This window comes from Dermacentor andersoni, chromosome 8, assembly GCF_023375885.2.
Source record: "Dermacentor andersoni chromosome 8, qqDerAnde1_hic_scaffold, whole genome shotgun sequence".
NCBI lineage: Eukaryota > Metazoa > Arthropoda > Arachnida > Ixodida > Ixodidae > Dermacentor > Dermacentor andersoni.
The window spans coordinates 139,167,143-139,190,027 of record NC_092821.1 but is presented as its reverse complement, the minus strand read 5'-3'; the positions used below and the strand labels follow the sequence as shown (position 1 = coordinate 139,190,027).

Genomic DNA, 22,885 nt, shown 5'->3' with positions numbered 1-22,885 from the left:
TCACGAAAAGCATGCACATGCTTTTTTTTTTTTTTTTTTACACGAGGTTAACAATGTCTAAGGGGCCTAAAGCAAAACCCACAATGTGAAAGTTTTTTTTCTTCGGTCTATCATGCCTAACAAGTAGTACCCAGGTGAGTGTGCACGTGCACCTTTCGTACTTTAACTCATTTGCATTATTAAGTGTGCTGCTTTCAACAATACTTCCATGCACTAAACCTTGTGTAACTTGCAAATTGATTGACAGAGTGCAGTGATCCATTCAAGAGCCATTCATAAAATGTTTGGTTTTTCACGTGTACTTCTAGGAAGAGGGACACAAGTTTCCTTGAATACCAGTGCGAGTCCCCATGCAAGGAAACCCTGGCTAACTAAAGCTTTTCACCTTTGGAGCTTATCTTGTTCCCAAACAATAATCGCCATTTATCATGCGTGCTATTTTCTTTTCTTTTTTTTTTCAATGCTGCGCATCAAGTTCTTCCAGGTCACGAACGCCACGCGCATTATCAGCATGACATAGCAACCTTGAAAGGAAAGTAATGAGCGCAGAGTTTTCATGAAAGAAAACGCAAGGCTGACAGAAGACTATCGTTTGGGGCCAAGATACACTCCAAGGCGTGTAAACTTTTTTTAGAGCATGTTCCATACAAGAGGAGAGAATGCTCAACACCAAATTGGCCTTTCCTTTTACTGCCCTTTGATTCGGCCATCACCAAGCTTGTCGCATCAAATGCATAAGTGCCCCCCCTTTTTTTTAGAAGTGAACTTTCTTTTATGTGCACAAACCTATTTAATTCCTCTTATGCCCCTGTCACCATGCTCCCGTGACATAATTATAGAAGCATTCCTAACACTAAGCTAACCTTTACGTGCATAATGTCTCTTTCACTCCCCTTTCAATCTCTAACCCTCGCCACAGCCAATGCTCCCTTCCAGCAAGCTCACCTGCTGCTCACGCCGTAGCCTCTCCTCGAGGTCGGCGATGGCGGCCTCCTGCTTGGACTTGAGCTTGCCCAGGTGCTTGGCCTTTTCCTCTTCCTCGGCCAGGGCCTGCGCCAGCTCGGCCTGGCGCTCCTCCAGCGCCTTCTTCTCCTTGGCCGCCTTGCTGCTGCCGTCCTCCATCACCGCGTATGCCTCCTCCAGCTTCTTCAGCCGGCCCTCCAGGGTGTACTTCTCAATCTGCAGCTTTTGCCGCGCACCTTCCTCCTCTTCCAGCCTGGGATGAAGTGGGGGAACCTCGCGTGTCACAGAGTGGCACCGTGTGCCGCAGCTTGTGCCAAAGTCCACCGAAATGCTCCCCTGCCATTTTTCTTAAGTGCCCACGACATGTGCGCAGCCTTCGTAAGCTCTGAACTTTCAGATTTCGCGCTATTTATTAATTTCACTTTCTCATTATCGACACTCTTGAGGCCCGTCGGCCATTACAGAGAGGAACGAGATGACAAAGTTGGTACTGTTGGTGAAAGCAGCAAAGGAGGCAGGGAGGCGGTTCCATTCTGTACGGGCGGCACAGATTGAAGGAGTTGACGTAAGCACTCGAGCGGCAAATCGGCACTCCGACCCCACACCGATGGTCAACGCGTGACGAAATAGACAGGCAAAGTACAAGCTGCTCCTCCCGAGGGTCATCAACCCCACATCGACGACATCAGCTAAGCATGTTCCAACTAGTAACAGTTCTTTGCATGTTCGGGACACCAAAAGGCTTTGCCTATCATTTTTCAGTCCACTGCTCGCTGCGCCATCCTTAGATTCCCAATGTTTCTGCATTACCCTCAATCTGCCAACCCCATGAGTTAGTACTGGGGTGAACATATTTATGTGCATTTATTTTTATTCAGTGACACTGGCAAGTTCCTGTTTATGACTTGAGGCCTCCGTCCTGCAGCCAACACAATATAGCCTAGGATGCAGCTGATGATGACATCTCACATGGCGGCTCTACGAAGACGACTGCTCTGGAACTTCTGCCTCCCCAACGTGCCTCCACGATTCATGCCCTCCTCACCCAACTGAACCTAACCTAAACATAACGAGCCTGGCCAAGGTAGGGCCAACAGCAGTGCACTCAACTGTTTCTTACCTAACCAAACCTAACCCCAACAGCATCGGAAGCAGGATCAACGTGGGGCCAACGGCCGTGCACACTCAACTGTTCCTCCAAGTCCTGGATGGTGACCTGGAGCTTCTTCTTGTCCTGGAGAAGTTGCTGGCAGCGCTCTTCCTCTTCTTCCACACGCCCTTCCAAGTCGTGCAGGACCTCCTCCAGCTCCTGCTTGCGCGTTGCCAGGCGCATCCGCATCTCTTCCGCCTCCGCGCACAGCTCCGTCTCCGCCTGGAGCTGCTCCTGGAGCGTCACCTTCTCATCTGTCGCCTGCATGTAAGGGTCCCAGAGACAGTGAGGTCGAGACAAAGGCACCAGCTATCAACCTTGTGTTATTTGTGCCACGTTTATGGTTGGCCACCTGGGCTAAAAGCTTCATGCAAGAGCTTGACGAGAGGGGTGCAGGTAGCCTATACATGGCCTATACAGTGATACACATACAAAAATAATAATGATGATAATAAAAATAATAATGTATTAGAGCGAGAACATTTCAAATAGACAAACCAATCTAAACAATTTCAGCTAATGTTTTGCAGGTCCGCTGCTTTTGCGTACGAGAGTGCATACTGGAGCTAGTCCTGATATTCGCCTTTTACCATACTGAAGTCCATGGTAAGTTCCCAATGAACAGTTCAGTGTTCTTCGATGTAATGCTTCAGAAGTTCCTGCTTGTGCCTTTCAGGCACGGTGCGCACATTTGCACAACCCAAGGTAGCACATCAAAAGCAATAACACCGATGAAAATAATGATATTTAAAATGTGTCGTAGGCATCTTGAAACACTTCCGACTAGACCTGTGCTGCAAGTTTGAATAACACTCGTAAAGAGTTTTAGCAAAACAAGTTGGAAGGAAAATGCCTGAGTGCTTGCGCTTGGAATCGGTGTGTCACCATGTATATGGTTCGCTTCTTTCACTGTTTCCCACTATGTTTCACATTCAGCATATACTTCCAAGGAGTTGGGTGGGTGGCACTTGCCAAGTATGCTAGACATGAAATGGTCAATGTTTTTATATCCGACGTTTCCATAGAGTCCGCATATTGTAAGCTCGACAGAATTCACCAAAGAGTTCAAAATTCTTAATCCGTTCCACAGCTGGACACTTTTTACGATTCTGAGGATGCAAAAAAAAAAAAAGTTGAGCTAAATTTTCAATGGCAGAATTAACTGATGCCTCAAGGGGTTACCCGCGTAAAAACTTTTCTGCACGGATAAGAAACATGGCGGCGTTGTGATCAGTGGCGCGCACCCACCTGCTGCAAGCACCGCTCGGCATCCTTGAGCTCAGACTGCATCTTTTCCATGCGGTCGCGCATGGCCTTCAGCTCATCCTCCTTGGCATTCAGCTTCTCCTCCTGCTTCGTCACCTGCAGCAGGGGCTTCACCTGCGGGCACACACAGAGACGGTTAAACCCCAATTCAGTTAAACCCCAATTCTCATTAACAGGTATATAAACAAAAACAACATGGGAGCAAAAAAAAAAAAAAAAATCACGACGATCAGTGTCGGTCGAATTGGTACACATGTTTCAAATAAGCAAAAACAAATTCTCTGGTTTTACATGCTAGAGCAACAATTCGATTATGAAGCACGCTGTCGTGGGGGTTTCCGGATCAATTTTGACTACACGGAGTTTCTTTAATGTGCACCTAAATTCAAGTACACAAGCGTTTTTCACATATCACCCCCCCCCCCCCCCCCTCCCCCTGCCATGATGTGGCCAGCACAGTCGGCATCGAAACCGACACGCCGAGCTCGGCAGTGCAATACCATAACCGCGGCAGGTTTCAAACAAGCAAACGAAAAGAACATATAAACAAAGAGAGAACTGTACAGTGAGTTATCACAAATCAGTTAATGATGACATATCAAAACATCCAAATGAGAAACTGTCAATGAAAGAGACAAATGCATGGCTCATATACAAACGCAGCTCCAGAACATGGTTGCTGGCGTGAAGTTCAAGAGCACCGAGAATATAAATTCGCGCAAGCTTGTTTTGGAAAGACCTTAAGAATCCCAAGGCTACCCTGCAGTTCAGCCATTTTCGAGCTAATTTCCGCCGCCTCCTTATCTCGGTTTAGCAGACTCATCTTTTGCCAGTGTACTAGAAGAAATGTACAAATGGATGCACGCACAAGCAGAGAAAGACAAAAGAAAAAGACCAGCTTGCCTTAGTGTAGAGTCGCCACCAAGCCCAGTTGCGAAGCTTGAGGTAAGAGGCACAATTCCTCTGGATGATGCGGATGGCGTTGAGCTGCTGCATCCTCTTCTGGTAGTTGCTGCACAGGAGAACAAAACTATTGGAACCGCGTCGGAACACACCACCTTAAAGGTTGAGCATGCCTAACATATCAAACACCCCCATGTCTTCTATATACAATGTCCACCACGCATTGTTGGCATCATCCCATGTCGTGCAGAATTCCTTTTGCCGATGAAAGATGCCTTTCGCCGGTTTTAGCTGCGTAGGTCACGCTGCTCAGGTGACACACAGTCTTGACAATCAAATCAAGACTCTACAAATCTATACCATCGAAACATGTCGTACCAACTACACCCTATTAAAAGACTTTCTCTATCTGCGCACCGGCATGCTAACACAGTCAACGGCACCCTTGTTTAATAACACAAAAGGTGCCTTAGAAAGTCCTAAACCACAAGTACTGTTGCGAGGGTGCATTGTGATGTGAAGTGGACGCAAGTGTGAAGTGTGAAGTGGACGTGAAGTGTGAAGTTGGGTTAGGTTAGACGGGGAGATGACGGTCGGCGGGATGTGAGCGGTGTCTTGCATATGTTGCTGTGGGTGTAGTTAGCTGCGCAGAAGCGCGATTGTCGAACGACGGGACTGCGAAGGCTGGACTTGGCAGCTCATTTTCCTCCACCAGGGAGCGACAAACGATGGCTTGAGGCAACTGAACCTAACACTGTAGTTGCACCAGCTGGGTGAGGCAGGTTTAAAAAAAAAAAGAAGAGAGAGAATCAAAGCTCACCGGCGTGCCAGGTTCCCTCGGCAGTACGCCTGGAACTGAATGATGAGGTCGGAGATCTTCATGTCCCTCTCCTCTTCCAGCTGGGCCAGCACCCCAGCCCGGAAGAATATCTTGCTCTGCCCAACTCGGTACAGGTTCGGGTCCAAGTCTAATGCTATGATCTGCAATGCGACAAAAAGCATGGGGGGGGCACCCCACCGCGCTTTGTCACTTGGCTGGCCACAAAGCGCTGAGGTACGCGTGCAGCTTTCCATATCACTGCAGCGAGTTCCTCCATAAACGTCAGGGTTTCTCAGTGAGTCGCACAACTGTACACTGCATACGAAAGCACTGCATTCATCCTGTTATTTTCAGCAAGCCTATCACACCTGTGCCATACAGACGAGGGTAATGTCATTAAGAGTCTAGGATCTCAAGTCTGCTAACGCTATTTATACCTAAAGTTGCGACTACAAAAGCATTTTTAATTACATTAAAAGTTGGGGAGACAGCTGCTGCAGTGAATAATGAAAGTGTGAGCCAATTTTACAATGATTCACGAAAGAAAAAAAAAAAGTAATAAGGACGAAAGTTCGAGAGGTGCGACTAAGCAAACATTAATATTAATATTTCATGCAGAATTATTTCAGATTGCTTTAGAAATCTGTTAAACCACATGCATTCGTGACTGCTAACATTGGGAGTGAGAGCGCACATTTTATAGCTGAAAGAGTAGAGAGATCGCGCTTTAAATTTTAATGCTATTAAATATGTCCGTACAGCAATGTGTCACCGACACTAAATTTAAGGCATCGAGCAGTTACTGAAATTTTTTCGTGCCCATGTGGCTTAGGTATTAAATTCAGCAATTCTGCAATCACAAAAGCTGAATGCCCAATTAGAAAGAAGAAGTACCTGTTTAAACTATGTCGCACAGCAGAGGCCATATCTTCCAAGTTTGTTGGGCAAAACTAACTCAAACAAAGGCCTGTTTAAAGCTGATTACATCAACCATACCAAGTATTTGAGATAACAAAACCCTACATTAAAGACAAGAAATATAACATCCTAATATTTGTGCTGTTTGGAATTCTACTGGAAGCCATTGACAGAAGCCATTGACAGAGAAGCAAGGCCAACTAGCCCGAATAATCTTCGACTGAATGGGAATACTGTAGGTCAGAGCAAGCAGATGAATGCGATGTTAAAAGGACACTAAAGTGAAACAATAAATCAGTTTAGACTAATGAAGCATTGTTTCAGAACCCTGCAGGCAGTCATTTAAAAAAAATAGTTTGATTATTCTATGAGAAAATGAAGGTTCAAGTATCAGTATTTGAATTTCGCGCCGAAACCCCAGCGCCGGTACGTCAGCGCGACGTCAGGGATTCCAAACTGTTTTCGCATTTGGGTCGCGTTGGCTGAATAAAGGTTCCCGAAACTTGCCATGTTTAATATGTGGTTCTTTTAGAACACAATGTAGTCAATCTTTACCGCTATATATAATTAGTAGGCCCTAGAAGATGCCATCACAATCCAAGACGTCACAGCCCCCAGGTGCAGGAACTTAAGTAGGCGTCGCCACCCGTACTTCGTTCTTGCGCTTTTTTCTGGCTTACCAAACGTCTCAGCGTTGCAAGAGTGGTGTTTTTGGTGTTGTAGAACAGTAATTTACTGATGCAGAAGAAACCATTTTTCCCTTTAGTGTCCCTTTAAGGTCATTGTCCTCAGCGACTGATGTCTTCCAACGTCTCTCTCCCACACAACATACCACAGCTAACAATTTTCAAGTGCCTTGGAAATATTTGAGAAGAAAGGGGGTTAACCGAGGGGCCCGATTTTTATGTCATATCATAAGAAGCCAACAAATACTGACACCAAGGACAACATAGGGGAAATTACTTGTGCTTAATAAATGAAATTAAGAAACGGAAACTTAATGGAAATTAAAGTGGATGAAAAAACAACCATCCACTTTAATTTCCATTAAGTTTCCGTTTCTTAATTTCATTTATTAAGCACAAGTAATTTCCCCTATGTTGTCCTTGGTGTCAGTATTTGTTGGCTTCTTATGATTGGAAATATTTGGTTATTCTGAACTTGACAGTGTAGGAAGCCACCAGCAGAAATTGAATTACGCATAAAAAATTACAAAAGGTAGTTTCATCCTTCCAAACTACAGCTTGACCAGAGGCTGCACCGAGTTCAGAACGTCGTCAGAACTGTTGCAGCAACATGCCAAGCTGACGCTGCCACACAGCGAAAGAACTCACCATCTTTTCGCAAGCCAGCTTGCCATCCATGAAGCCCTTTGGAATAGTGTTTGGCGTAAGGAGCTCGTACCTGCGGCAAAAAAAAGCAGCCACTCAAGCATTCCACCAATGAGCATAGCTGCCACAAAAATCACAAACTGTAGTTATACATAAACTTGCACAGCCAAGCTACCACTATACCCCTTACACTAAAAGGACTTGCAATCTTGTCCACACAATCAACAGATCATCTTGCACAGCAAACAGAAGCAAGTCTAAAACACTGATGTTGCTGCCTTAATGGGTTAAGGGATTGTGCTGACTCACAAGACTAGCAGCATGCTATGCAAGCGCGAAGTGACAACTGCAGTTATTAATGAAGTGTCCATGCAGAAGCACTGGGCTTAAATTCACACACTTAATGTTGGCAACTAACAGCGACACTGTTAACCCCAGAACAACCAAAGTAATTTTGATACACGGAGTTTATTACCTGCGCAACAACCATAGCAGCGTTTCCGACACGCTGAAGTGAAGTTTCGATTCACGACAGCTCAGCAGACTAATTACTAATTTACATATTTTTTATTTCAAATAATATTCAATGGTTTCATGTACAAATGCGCTCCTCATAGTCAGAAACAAACGCAAAATAAGTTGTTTTAATTTTCTTAGATGTGGAATGGCGTCGAAGATTTGTGGAGTTAAAGAAATAAAAACACTAAAAGATAAGCATACATGGCACATCGCACCAGTACAGTACAGATGCACAAACACACACGACGCTGAACACATTGTTCAGTAAGCTCAAAGCCCAAATGGTAGAAACAGCAGTGGCATCATCACCTTTGCCGGAACTCTTGGAAAGGGATTCGATTCGGGAAGCCTTGTCGACAGATTCGTATGCCCTCGAGGACACCGTTGCACCGAAGCTGGTCGAGGACAAGAGGGGCGTCAATCTTGCCAGCCTGGTGAAGGAATGGCACACGAGTCAGTACCGTCGGCAAATGCTTATTCCTTTTGAAAAGCTGAAACAACTAGTATCAACATTCCACCCATAATGCACACAAATTCAAACCCGTACCACATGAAACCCATATCACCCATATCATTGCTAGTCTGTGACACAACTTTGAACAGCAACGAGAATTATGCTGCATTGAAGGCTGCCCTTACTAAAATTTCAGATGCAGATGCATGGTGGCACATGGTGTATTATAACCACATTGGTGCAAGTATGTTTAGACGCAGTGCATAGCTGCATCTAAACATGCATAGCTGCTTCTTGTTGTAGGAATTTTGAACATTAGAAATGTATGAGCTTTTACAGCTGTTATTCGATGCAGAATACCCTTAGCCTAGTTTCAGTTATCAGTACTCACACAAGATCGGCCATACAAACTGTTGCAGTTTGGTGCCTGCTAGACTTATTAGCCTCACTTCTTTAGCAAATGATGAACTATGCTAATTACTCCCAACCTGGAACTTTGCTAATCTCCCCTTCGGCTCAGATTTTTCTGCGCCAAATCTCGTCTCTCTTAGCCTGCTCGTGAGAACGATTTAAATTGTGCAGTCTGGGCATCGCAATCCAACGCAATGTTACGGATGCTCAAACTGTTTTCCAGGCCATTAGTGGTTTGTGAAGTGAAAAGCGACAAGTGTTAGAAAAAAAGAAAGAAAAGAATTGCAAGAGAGAGAGAGCTGCCCGAATTCACCGCTCACCTTCTTCTCGTGGTTGGGGATAATGCAGCGAACGAAGTTGGGGTTGGTGTTGCGCAGGGTCACCATGAGCCGCGCCAGCTGGTCCTTGTAGAGCTGGCTGACGGTGCGGAACATGCCCTTGCGGGTGCGGGCGCCGAACTGGGTGTCGCCCATGGTGGCGGTGCCCATGCCTACGATTTCCGCTGCTCTCACCGACCGACACGCACAACAACGACAGGGGACACACCGAGGCATGCGTGCACGGCGAAGGTGTTGGTGGTGGTGGTGGCGACGAAGGTATTGGCATGCCAGGCAGCGAAACACGAGGAGGGCAAAAAGAAGTACAGTTAGAGACTGTACTTTGTACGGGTGTCGCACGGTGCAGTTCCGGTCCCGATCGGGCTTGACCGCGATTGGCCCCTTTGCACAAGCTACGGGAGGGAGCCAATCACGGTCAAGCATTTCATTCTGGATCGAACTCGATCCCGATCGAAAGTGGCCGTGTGACACCGGTATTAGTCATGAATATAAGAAGCGAGACAATGCACTGCGGCAGCTGTTAGGCCCTAATTTTTTTTTTTTTCCATGGTGCATCACCTGTGGTTTTGTGCAAGAAAATGGGTGCATATAGTTGAAAAACTGTGGGTGCAAAATTCTTTGTTAGACACAAAAAGCATCTTTTGCTTCTGCTTTTTTTTCTTGTGCATACATGCAAGAAAGAACTAAAGGCTCCATGGGTGAATGCAACACATTAGCCCCTTAACTGCCATGAAAAATTTTGAAATATTGATAGAAAATTAAGATTCTTTTAGATTTTCATATTTTCGGCCATTTATAGCTAAAAAAATTTGATTTAAGTAATGCCTATAGCATTTTCACAGCTCTTGTCAAAAAAAAAAAGAAATAGCAAGAGACATTGTGTATTATTTACTGTGTCAAAGTCACAAGACTGTGCAACCTTCACTGCAGATATATGGGGAGGGAAAAGAAAAGAAAGAAAGAAGGAAAGAAAGAAAGAGAAAGAAACCAGAAGTTGCAGAAAGACATCTTGGCCACACAGCATACATGCAATCCAGTGGATTTGAACCTTAGAGGTGCAGGAGAGATTGTTTTGGTGAAGAGAAACCCAGTTCAGGGTTCTGGCCCCGTGGTGACTTATCTGTGATAGTACTGCTGGAAGATTCTTTAAGATCAAAATCATTGCATTGGTCGTCTAACAACCATAGTCAGTGCTAAAAAAAGAAGCTACAGCTTGTTTCACAACAGCATATGCAGCCTGTGACATTGGTGTCACTTTAAAACCCAGTTTTCCTGGTTGAAACTGCAGATGGGTAGTTTTTGGCTGCCTAATGAAAAAATACAACATTAATGCTTTAAAAACTGTTAATGTGTTTTGTTTTTAGTGACATTAAACAGTTCTAATAATTGGAGATAGCTCGCTACATTTTACTCCTCATTGGCACCAGGGCACGCACACTGTCATGATGCGTTGACCTGTCATTGGCAATCAAGAGCAAATTGACAAAAAAAATCGTAACATAAAACTGGGAACTACAAAACAAACTAGTTTTGTTTGTGTGCTCAGTGGCCCCCATACGTGCTTTCATTACACAATGCAGCACTCAGAACTTCAAAGCAACAACTTATTAATACTGTCGGTGCGTCACTCTACCTCTGAATGGAGGCTTGTTGAAGCCCTTTTTGGCATTCACAGTTAAAATGGTTCAGTGGTTCTTCAGCAAGTACAGTCTTGCGGTAACCCACAGAACAATAAAAGGGGGAGGATGTGACTTCGCAAGGAAAGGTGGCGTGTTTGGCTCTAACAGAGCTGAATCGCCAGAGTACTTTCCGAAACTGGTCCACAGCCAAAGTTCCTGCAAAGTTTGTTCCCATGAGGCTGTTCTGTGCAGACGGTATTAATTGACTTGCTTGCACAAAGGAGTGCACTCCACCCACTTGCACTGAATATAGGGAAAACATTGTCAGGCCAAAGCTCCAGCCAGGACATACGGCATGATTCTGCACTTCACCGATAAGTTTCAGCGAACACTACCCCCATGCAAGAACCAACAAAGGCTGAAAGCATGAAAGCCTCTGCGACTACTGTTCCTGAAGTCGCTGCCACGATACGACGACTTGCTGGGCAGCCTTACATATTCCAGTAAACACCAGCCCTAACTTAGACGAGCTGCTGCGTTACTTTGTACATGAAGGATTCAGTGCAAATTTACCATTCTGCGTGCCCCACTCGTGTGTGCGTATTTTCTCTATGTCTAATCTTCCAAGTAAAACGACCACCAAACCAATTTTGATTTGAGCAATGTGACGTGTCTGGCAACACGCACAATTCACACGCTTCCAGGAAAGACTAGCATGAGCTTCCATTACAAACACACCAATGCCATTCTGTCCAGGACCTTTTCACGTCAGCCGACAGAAATTGCTATGCAAGAAGCGTTGGCAAAGGACGTGGCCAGGAAAGGTCTAGTGTAACTTATACATCACTCCTGTCCCCCGTCTTTCTGGTGCACGATCCTACATGCAGCAGTTTATGTCAGCCAGATGCGACGCTGCAGCGTGATCTAGACATTCGTAAACAGTGCCTACCGTCCTTCCAGATCTGTACAATGAAAGGATCCTGCGCACTCTGCAGCAACGAGACAACATTCTCGTTGAGTGGATCCATGTTCTTCATCAGCCACTGGTTTGCCAGGTAGTCCACCTGCGATGGCAATGCATCATCTCAGACGCGCTGCCCGTTGCAGTTCATGGACGACGACTGTGCCACCACCCTTCAAACTTGGACTTTGTGGAGAGGCTATAACTGCAAGTCTGGGATATCTCCCGTAGTATGGGACAGAAGTATAGGACAGCAAAGGCACCCTTTGCTGTTCTTGTTTCATGTTAATATAGAAAAGTAGCTGTACGTAGTTCAAGTCCTAAAGGTTGTTGAAGAAGAGTACACAAATCCTAGCATTCTGAAGGGTCGAACCACAGACACGTCAGACTATGGTCCGAAATAGTACACAAAGTAGGAGATTGAAAGGAGTTGCGAAAGTGGCGTAGACACAATGTTTGCAAATCCAAGAGAACACGACGAGCTAGTTCAAGAACTTCAAGGTGGCCGTCATCACTCGTCTTTAGTTTTTGCGTCTCTTCCAGCGTACCGAGCCTCCTCTCTAGGCAAAGCGGCTTTGTTTAGCACTGCAGAAGGTTAATCAACTTATACAGCTCAACTTACTTTTTTCTTTGCATAGCTTTAACAAGTATGCACTTACAAAAAATCTCAAGGAGCGCAATTCCTCTCTTCCTGGGGCGGTATTCTCGAGTGATCACTTTCTGAGGTATGATCACTTTCGGGAAGTTTCGCGTGGCTTGGCAATGGACAAGTGACTGACAGCATTTCTGGCCATGCAAGAAGATAGGAAGCTTGGCACAGTGGCAGGAATGCTGCCGGGCCATATACACCAACACGTCCAGTGTCAATTCACAAAAGTGAATTGGCACTGGACGCGTCCCCAAAAGCGACTTTATCCCCGAAAAGCGATCACACTAGTAACGCCGCCCCTGGAGCACAAAACAATCCGCCCACCTTGCCCGCGTAGTGGAGTATGCTAAAGTCGGCCGTGCCGCGGAAGTCCGACTTGATGAACTTGGGGTGCTGGTTGTGGGAGGTGACCAGCTTCTCGGTGAAGGTTTTGTCCGTCGCCTTGGGGAACATACACTCCTCGTCGAGCAGGGCCAGGATGCCCATGGGCTTCTCAATCAGGTCGATGGTGGGCTGCAGGTCGAGCCCGAAGTCGATGAACTTCCACTCTATGCCTTCACGCCGGTACTCCTCCTGCTCCAGCACGAACATGGTGTGGTTGAACAACTGCTGCAGCTTCTCGTTGGTGTAGTTGATGCAGAGCTGCTCGAACGAGTTCAGCTCAAAGATCTCGAAACCAGCAATGTCGAGGATGCCGATGAAGGAGGCGCCCTGGCGCTTGGTGCGGTCCAGCGACCGGTTGATGCGGTTGACCAGCCAGCGGAACATGCGCTCGTAGCACGCCTTGGCAATCGCCTCAACGGCAAACTCCACCTGCGGGAAAGGAAATGGATGTGGGTTCAATTAAAGTGTGAAATGGAAGAACAGCCACGGCGCGTGTACAAACCAGTTTGTTCACTGCTTAGACTGCATGAGCTATGCAGTCTACTCAGCTATGGTGTTCACAGACTTAAATGAGAGACTGCACACACTGCTTTTCGATAGTAGGAATGCTCTATCACTGTAACTGTATTGGCATGGCAAGCTACTAGTAAGCTTCACAAGCTCAAGACTGGCTTACAGCAGAGGAAGGTTCTCACGATTTCAACGCACAAATTTTCCTTCAGCATTACTCCTGCGAGGAACTTGACTTCTTTCTCATTTGCTGGCTTGCGTTTCGCTTATCAATTTACAGAGATGGGTAGAATTTTTGTAGCCAAACTGTACTTGACATACCTGCTAACGTTAAAATTCATAAACAAGTCACGGTCATAACAAAGGCAAGGGGGGGAGGGCTAGCATGAATTTTTTTTTAGTTTATTCTAAGCACACATTTTTTTATGGGATACATAAGCATTTTATTTAGCCAGAAGCTAGAAACAGCAGAGAACAAAATGCAATGCATCATATTTAGACAACTGTGGCTTTTTTCGGCAATATTGCTGTTGCCAATTTTACCACTTTCACGAACGTCGGAAGAAACTTGCTCAAAGCATAAGCGCTCAATCTCAAAGTCCATGAGAACAGCACATGTATTATGTGCCACCTCTTTATTCAACACCTTCCAAACTTTTTTTTTTTTGCAGACACAATGCATCTTTTGTAACACTTGAAGCATTCGTAAAATCTTAGAAGAGGCCCTATTTATACACATTACGAAAAATTCGGGAGAGTTGTCAAGCAACTCGGGCAATGAGACAGCTGCATTGAAAGGCTCCAGATTCATTCCAAACAGCTGCAGGCTATTAATCTTCGTTACACAGTCATCATTTTCGCTCCAACAGTATGTGGCAGCTGCGGTCATGACTCTCACCCGCAATACCACGCGCTCGGCAGCACAAGGTCGTAGCACTAAGCCACCGTGATTGCTTATAAGGTTCACAAATAGCATTTGTGTCAGCAGGCGGGTTTTCTTTCTGCCCGTGATACAAAGGTGGTAGTCCACGAACTGCAACCTGCCATGGCGACAAAATGGCTACGATGTTCTGCAGCTCAGTACAAGCAGCCGTCGATAGCAGCCGTCGATAGACAAAGCCCGACAGCAAAGGCAATTGTTTACCAGCCTTTGGGTGTACTTTAAGTGAACCTCACAAAGCCAAAATTAATCCTGAGCCCTTCATGTCGAGTCCACGTGTTGCTCTAAGGTGCCAAACCTTGCCAATCAATCTGGACCGCTCAAGGTGCAACTACGCACCTGACACACTCACCTGCTCCTTGGTCTGTGCCTTAGTGACGTGGTCGCGGCCCACCTTGAGCCTGGGCCGCAGGAAGGCCTTCGTCATCTCGGTCACGTTGAGGCCCAGCAGGTGGCTCACTTTCTGCGCCACCGTGTTGTCCGGCAATGTCGCCTGGTCCGAGTTGCGCTCCTGCCGAAACTCCATGTTGCCGAAGAGAAGCACCGCCGACACCACCCGGAATATGCCTGCAGCAACATGACAACACACAACAGTTCAGTAACAGCCACAAGAAACACGTCCCCTTTCAACTGCAGGCAATCGTCTGCGTCCGCGGCTGCATAGAGAATCAGCATGAGAGGTAGCATCAAACCAGGCAAGACAGAGAAAGTGTACTGGAAAGTGCCAGAAGTACTAGTATATCCTGTAGCGGCACTGTCTCACTTGCACTCTTCCTTTTGGGAGTGTTCTTGCTGGTGTTAACCCGGCAAACATAAATGTGCTATCTTTTGGGGAGGACTGTGGGAACTGGCAGAAAGAACGAAAGAACAGTCATGATAACGCTCAGCCTGTTCTTACTGCGTGCTTGTCACCACTGTTCGTGCGACATGGCTTTGTTGTCAGCTGCCCAGTCATCAAATTGGAAGCCCAGTGCAAGGTGTGTCGACAGCCAGTGACTGGGGTTAAGATCAAGTGCGCTTGCTATAAACAGGTGTGCAAAGGTAACCGGTTCTTGTCTATGGGAGAGTGCTCACTGAAGCCGAGAATTGGCAAACCCTTGGCCAATGAAGGGAGAAGGTCTCTGAAGCAATGATAATAGCACTCACAGTTGAGGTCCTCCTGGTTGAGTCCCATGATTGTCATGGCTTTGACTGTATTGCGGAATTCTTGAGCGTCGTCCACTCCCGGAACAGGCACGTGACCGTGGGTCAGGAACGTGTAGCTCTTGGCGTCCTCCAGCAGGTACTCCTCTGTACGCAAGAGCGAGAAAAGGCAGAGCATGACGACAATGAAGCCTCCCTCACATTGCCGCTCATGTACTTCTCTTGCTCCTTTTTCAGGTTTGCACGAATGAAAAATTTCAGCACCGAGCACAGCCCAGCTGCATCTTCAAGTTTCCCAGGCTTAGTCAACATGCTGACAGTACTGACAACTGGAACCAGTGCGGCTTTCCAAGAATCTGCGATCACACAGTGCCCACTAAGTTTATATGCAAGAGCATGCTGGAACTACCTTGAAACTCATTAGCAGCAGGTCTCGCTAGTGCCCCAAGTCGACAGAAGCTTCTTCAAGCAGCTAAGTCTGTAACACACAGCTGTTGATGCATGGCTAGAGTCAAAAGTAAATGGGGTGTGTAATCTCTGAAGAACCTGAATATTTCTGCACCCTGGAATTTATAGATATGCAACGTGAGCTAGCATGTGCAGCCAACAAAGCGCTGCACTATTTCACTGGCCCTGGGTTAGAAATAAGCAGAAGTACAGCTTTCTTTGCTAAATCCACACCCAGAAAACTTTTGGGCACTGACTACAACTCCTGTACAGCCTTCTTCAGCGGACTGTATACAGGAGGAAGGTGCAGAAGATGTGAAACTCACTCTTTTGCTCGGGCGTGGCTCCGTGCAGAAGCTGATAGAACACATGGAAACACCGCTCGTCTCTTGCTTGCCGGATGGCACGCGACTTTTCCAGCAGGTCTGAGGGTTGCAAGCGTCAAGAACGAAACCGTGTGCCAAGCAAGCTAGCAGCCCATAACAACAGCAATTCAAGATGAGTAACTATGAGCAATATATTCAAATGGATGAGTACAAATAAGCATGATCTTGTACCTGGCACCACAGGGTTTGCAAATGAACTTCAGCATGACGAGCACTCGGCAATAATTCCAGGCATGCCTATATTCAAGTTTGTTCAGACTTTGCAGGATGCTTCTGGTGATTAACGTTTGATAAATTTAGGATCAGAATGTGAAAAGGAATCTTGTTGCAGTAAAATATGTTGCTATGAGCATTCATATTACAGAAGGCTTGGGCACGTATCCTAGAGAGACATAGACCCAAACAAAATCTGTTCATAGCCTAGAAATTGAGTACAGCTCGCATCAAAATGGGAAACAAAGACACATCAATGCATCAGTTTTCTCAAGTTCAGAAAAAGGATACAGGTCTCAATGTTGGCACCAGCAATGAATCCAGATGCATCAAAGTTTATCCTAATAAACTTGCCCTGCAAAAGTAAAAGACGCCAGTGTTATAAAATAAAACTAGCAGACATACAAACAAAGGATTGAAGTTACTTTGAGAAAAACTCGAACTCGTGAAAAAATCCTCATAATGCAGAAGTAGAAAAGAACGAGAAGCAGAGCTGCGCATGGCCGAGTACCAGCACATCGACAAATAGCCTTGTCTTTATCAGAAAAGAATGAGAAAAAAATTGTGGGAAGAAAAGTGACATGTGAAGGCAAGTCACACATGAAGGCAAGCTCACTAAGGGTGATGCTTCCCTTCTTTTGTTCACTTGTAGCTTTTGTATATTTCGACAGTCACAGTCAAAGTCAACGGTCAAAGTCAACGGTCAAAGTACTGACCTTGGTATACAACCTGGCAATGCAACAAACTGCACCACATAAGCGACAGTGTTTACAGCCTAAAAGAAACTTATGGCATATTCAACTAACAATTTTTTTAATGTTCTCCCAAGCTTCAAAGGCAGCATAAGACAGTAGTTAAGCCTTACTAACAGCACAAGCGGGCTCAAATGGTTATAAAGCAAGATTCATGCTAATGACCCCCTCGCCCTCAAAAAGCAGCTTTAAAGCAGTCTTTTGCACGACCTTAGTAACATCCCCACCAAAGTCGAATACGTCACTAATCGAAACGTTTCACAACCTTGTCACTCCCAGGCACTTTCAGCACCTTCACCTAGTCCTGTGGCACAAATTTTGGGCAAGTTCCAGGCATTTTCAGCCCCTGTCACTTAGGCATGTGATGCGAATTCTGGGCAAGTTTCCACTATCCTTAAAAAGAAGTATACATTTATTTAATCATCATTACCAGACTAATAATGTCTACTGCAGGACCAAGGATCGAGTCCTCCAGTGATCTCCAGTTACCCCTTCCTTTGCACCAGCCGATTCCATCCTATGCCTGCAAACTTCCTATTTTCATCACAACACCTATTTCTCTGCCATCCTCGGCTACACTTCCCTTCCCTTGGCACCCTTTCTGTAACTCTAATAGACCAACAGTTATCTGCCCTACGCATAACATGGCCTGCTCGACTCAATTTTTTACGTCTAAACATAAACTAGAATATCAGCTATCCCCATTTGCTCTTGCAATTTAGTGAATTGCGCTACACAATGGTACAATGGTTTAGAAGAGCATCGCACAAGGTATAAACATAGTAGATTATATAGTGCGCTATGTAGCAACTGTTAATGTACATGTAGGCCATCAGTAAGACATTGTCTCCATTTTTTTATCTTTTCTAGCTATCCCTATTTATAGAGCAATTTAACATGAAGTAATGCTTAGTTATGCTGCATTCGCGAGGCAGTGGATTGCATTGCCAAAAAAATTCAGTTTAAAATTTTTTTTTTCCCAAGAGCAAGTTCATACTGTCAAGCATGCCTCGTCCCCCTTCATAGGCAACAGCTTCTTACAGAAGTAATCTTGAACCTCAATTTCAGCTACTTAAGTCTCCTGCGAAAATCTGTTTTCAAATACAGCCTGTGGCTATTTTGCACCTCCTTAAGTTTAAGTAGCCCCACTATACTTAGCCACAAGTTATGGGTCCACAGATCGCCAGGGTACTATAGATTTCTTTGCTCATGTATCTATAAATATGAATGAAAACAACAACAAATTCCTGCTTGTTTGCTGGGCTAGTCGGTTCATGCTTTTATCGAAGTTGAGGATGCAAACTATAAAGCAGAACAAATTAACAGTCAATTTCTGTCAATCTTTTTCCCCTTTGTAGCCCACATTCTAAACGTCAATAGAAGCAACAACAACAACAACAAAAATTAGGGAACAGGAAAGCACTCACGAATCTGGAAGAGTTGTCATTCTTGACTGTCTTGGCATTTCCGAAGGCCTCGAGGATCGGGTTTGCTTGAAGCAGCTGCTGCTCGAGTTCGCCCTGCAAGATTGAAGAGGACGCAAAAAGATCACCCTAATGACAGGAGCAGTGACGTGCCTCCGGTATGACAAGCAGCACAGCGGGAATACATTTCCCAAGCTGAGACAGTGCAAGGACCCAACAATCATCAGCACCTGCTCATTTACCAAATGCACCACATACCACAGGCAGAAAGACAGATAACACTTCACAAGCACACTGAGCACAAAAGATGAAAGAACAAATGCAACAAATAGAAACTAAGATCCAAAGATTAAAAACATAGGCCCGAGAAAGGACTGCAGTTACTAAATATATTAGTACGAGTTGGCAGTACAGTATTAGAAAAGAGAATGCCAGACACTGGACAGATTTGCTGAAAGAACAATAACCCTGCGCACGGTATTCTACCAAGCGATGTATATCATGCCTGAACTTGACAAGGCCTACAAGTGTCACCTGTGCACACGAACTCTATAAAAATACAAGATATGCAGTACGACATGTGAAATAACCTAAGAGATTAAGAGATAACCCCACACTAACTTTGCAGAAATAAATTTTATGAAATGCAATAAATTAACAAAAGCAAACACGCGGATAAAGACTTCACAAGCTTGCCAAACGAGAAAACGGCCTCCGGGCACAAAACACACAGTGTCCACAAGCAGGAAATGTGATAAGCGGAAACGGAATCGGTAAGCGACTAAAGCCAAACCACCAATTATGTAGACGTCCTGCTCACATCCCTTAACATCTTGTCAACAAGACTGCAGCTCACCTAAGCTTGTCTGTGCAAGTCCTCGCTTAGAACGGAAGCACTACCGTTGCAGCTGCACACTCCATATAAACTGTTTATCCTGCCGCACAAACTGTTTACAAGGAGCAGGCAGCAGGCAACGGATGTGCTCTCAGAAAAACCGTCAAGTGATCCGCCACTAACAACTTTATACAATCACATATACCAGTGGAACGCAAAAGCAACACCGGATGTGCACTACGTTAACAGTAGCCCAGTAGCAAACGAGTACGGAGGCACTGCATAAAAAGTGGCTGAGCCTGTTATGTCTGGAGCAGCTTGCAATATATTATGTCAGGTCACGCGGGCTCTAAAAGCCAAGCCATTCGTTTCTGTTAATGTCAATTTAAGCCATCAAGAGCCCAAGGTGCTTAAGAACCTCAAACAAATAAAAAAGAAGGTGCTACAGTGTTTTACGTCAACTTTATTGCATAATTCATGCATTTTCCTTCTTGCAAGACATTACCAAACTTGTAGTGCAAAATAAAGAGAGGAGAGAAAAACAGACACACAGAAGGACAAGACAAACACTAACTTTCAGTAGATATTTATTACAGAGCACATTCTATTCCCATCAACGGCTATTTTATGTCCACTGCAGGACCTCTCGCAGTGATCTTTCTTTGTGTCAGCCGACTATCCTATGCCTGGAAATTTCATCACCACCCCCAATTCTCCACTGTCCTCGACTGCAATTCCCTTCCCTTGGCACCAATTCTGCAGCTCTAAAGACCAACGGTTATCTATTGTATGCATTACATGGCCTGCACAGCTCAATTTTTTCCTTGTGACCTTAACTAGAATAGTGGCTGCCACCACCAATTGCTCTCTAGTCCACACCACGATCTCCTTGTCTCTTAACATTGCAATGCCATAACTATCAGATACAATATCTTTTTTTTCGCTTTTGACATGTTTGTCACCTTCTGTTCGTTTTGTCTGTTGTTTCTTTTTGATACTGCGTCAATTTGAGCAGCACGTACAGTGCACTCAACTGTTAAAGGGAACACCTAGCCAGCGTAAAGCCAACAAACCTGAAACACATTTAGAGAGAAAAGAAAAACGGCTGATAGTATGCATATGAACAAGGGACTAATATCTTTGCATTAATGTATAGTGTGCGTGACCTCGTGCTATAATTCGACTATAATTGGTGGCCAAATACTATACGAGTGCACCCTTAAATGGTAGACTCAGTCAGTTTGAAGTTGCATTTTCAGCATCTATATTTTTTGTCGTGTGCTGAAATTTCTTTAGTATAATGGAATACCAACCAGCTCCAAATTGCACCTTGCTAAGCTTGCAAGGGAATTTTAACTTGGTAATGTTTTCAAACTGGTTTCAAAAAGTGCTTGTCCTGGTTTATGCTCACACAATCCACAAACAAAATGGAATGCGCACCTGCTGGCTGAGAAAAACGTACAGGTAGCAGGAGCTCATTCAGGTCTACCTACTTTACAGCAGTCGTACGATACTGCCACAGCGACAATTTAAAAAAAAATAGTACTTGGACATACAAGCACAGCACAGTGACAACTGACAACCATGCCAACTCTGTGACAGGCACCACCCACACACATACACACACATAAAAAAGTATACAAGGACGTCAAAACGAACGTCGCACACCATGCCAGCCTTTTTTGTTTCTTCAAAAGGCCTTCAGACAGTGGAGCTTGAAACACAGACAGCAAGCTGTAAGTATGTATACCCACCGCCAGACAGTCCTCGTGTTCGCAAGGCGACAAAGAGAAAAACAGCGACAATAAAAGCCTCCAAAATGGAAGCAACACACAAAGCCAAGGTAGCTGCAAAAAACGTGGAGGCGCTGCAACGGCAGTACCAGAGCAAAACATCTTGCTCTAGTTCACCCGTTCAGCTTTCTCTGTGTTATTTTACAGCGAAGCTGTACCATGGAGTTCTACAACGGTTTGCATGCACCAGCGTGGTTGCTACTGAGGAGGCACAGACACGTTTGTACAGGGCAGAGCTGACACTGTAGAGCCAGTACAGTGTGCAGAAACATGCGTAGGATATATCAGAGGGTACAGCAGTACTATGTACTCGATTTCATGCTTGGCAGGCAATGCTGCGCAAGCAGTTCGGTTGTAGCAGTCCTACTCGGCACGTTTTGCAGTGAAGCTACATTTGACTGCGACACTTTCTACTGAATAAATATTTCGTATGTTACAACTGCGAATTGTCCCTATCAGGTTACGTCAAATCACGCATTACTTGTCCCCATTTGTTCAAATTTGGGTACCGTGTTTGGGTCACGAGCGCCGCAAACGGTCTGTTGTGGCAGCTGGTCGCAGAAACGCGTCACAATCTGCTTGTTCGGTGGTCAATAGGTTCAGATCTACCACGCCTCTCTCGTAATAAATTCCATGTCATATTTAGCTACGTAAAGCATGAGAATACAACATCGAATTACATGATGCACCTTTTTTTTTGTTGTTGTTGTTGTGAATGCAAATTGTGAGTTCTGGAAGTCTGTTCAGCCTTCGTAGCAACGCACGAAACAGAGTAGAAGGTGAAATAAAGTTTACAATAGCATGGTACAACAAAGCAATTGCATTGGATATAGTGAAGCATTTATTCAGTCTTGGGTAAACTATAGGCGGTAGTAAACGAGACCCCTAGGACTTTAGAAGACTGCGAGAACTCCCTCATACAGCTTTGCTGCATTTAAGCGCGAGTTACTCAATTTGGCACATACACGGGAATGTGTTTCCTTTTTTCTATGCATTTCCCAGCATTATACAATTTCTACCGAGCATCTATGACAATGGGTAGCTCCTCTACCAAACTCACGGGCAGTAAGCCAAACCTTTTACTGTGCTGCCTTCACATGCTTCTTTTGAACAGGGTCTGGAGGCAACACTTCGGCCACGTGACGGCGATTTCTAGCATTTAAATAGGGAATGTGGAGAAGGCAATGCATTAAAGAGAATGGGCACCAAAAAAATCTAACAAGAGCCAATTTAATCTTAAACTGGCAAAGTGATGCTTGCGACTAGCAGTTCACCTCTTTCTCAGTCACTGAAAATTGCCACCAGTCAATTCTTTGTGCAAGTCAATTCACTGCTTCAGTGAAGTCATGGCTTCAGGGAATTCTGCAGAATACCAATAAGCTGAATGAGAAAGTCACAAGCTTCCACGGAGGGTTTGACACTTTCCAACTGCAGTCGTAGTGAACGTGACCAACAATGTAATCAAACATTAAAAAAAAAAGAATGCCATTCTGATATTACTAGACATACTGGCAGCACCACGTTCTAAAAGGCACAAGCGGAAGACGTGTGTGCAAAAATACAAAATGCGCCATCAACCGCGCAACTTACCATGTTGAACACTGGTGGTTGATAGTTCTGCGGAAGAGACGAGCAAGAGAGACGTGGTTAGCAAGGACAGAGGAGAGGATTACAACAGGGGCGTTTTGGGCTGAGGGCATGCCATGTCAAGAAAGGTTAGATTCCCCAAACAGCACACCGATGCATATAAGCGCCA

The 22,885-nt window shown here is 45.2% G+C and overlaps 1 protein-coding gene across 4 annotated transcripts in view; it reads right to left on the bottom strand.

The window, feature by feature from the left end:
• The window catches only part of zip (myosin heavy chain 10), a 103,643-nt gene that overhangs the window by 20,411 nt on the left and 60,347 nt on the right, over positions 1–22,885 (bottom strand). For 2 of the 4 annotated variants that reach the window (XM_055067834.2, XM_050173898.3), the window contains 16 exons: positions 22,720–22,746; positions 18,505–18,597; positions 16,617–16,680; positions 16,053–16,151; positions 15,283–15,426; positions 14,489–14,703; positions 12,627–13,115; positions 11,642–11,756; positions 9,056–9,237; positions 8,180–8,301; positions 7,355–7,424; positions 5,103–5,263; positions 4,283–4,391; positions 3,362–3,493; positions 2,154–2,374; positions 946–1,216 (listed from right to left, as the gene is read on the bottom strand). In XM_055067834.2, the coding sequence (XP_054923809.2) occupies positions 946–1,216; positions 2,154–2,374; positions 3,362–3,493; positions 4,283–4,391; positions 5,103–5,263; positions 7,355–7,424; positions 8,180–8,301; positions 9,056–9,237; positions 11,642–11,756; positions 12,627–13,115; positions 14,489–14,703; positions 15,283–15,426; positions 16,053–16,151; positions 16,617–16,680; positions 18,505–18,597; positions 22,720–22,746 (2,514 nt within the window). The remainder of the gene's footprint in view (positions 1–945; positions 1,217–2,153; positions 2,375–3,361; positions 3,494–4,282; positions 4,392–5,102; positions 5,264–7,354; positions 7,425–8,179; positions 8,302–9,055; positions 9,238–11,641; positions 11,757–12,626; positions 13,116–14,488; positions 14,704–15,282; positions 15,427–16,052; positions 16,152–16,616; positions 16,681–18,504; positions 18,598–22,719; positions 22,747–22,885) is intronic. The other 2 variants (XM_055067835.2, XM_050173900.3) reach the window with 2 other exon arrangements.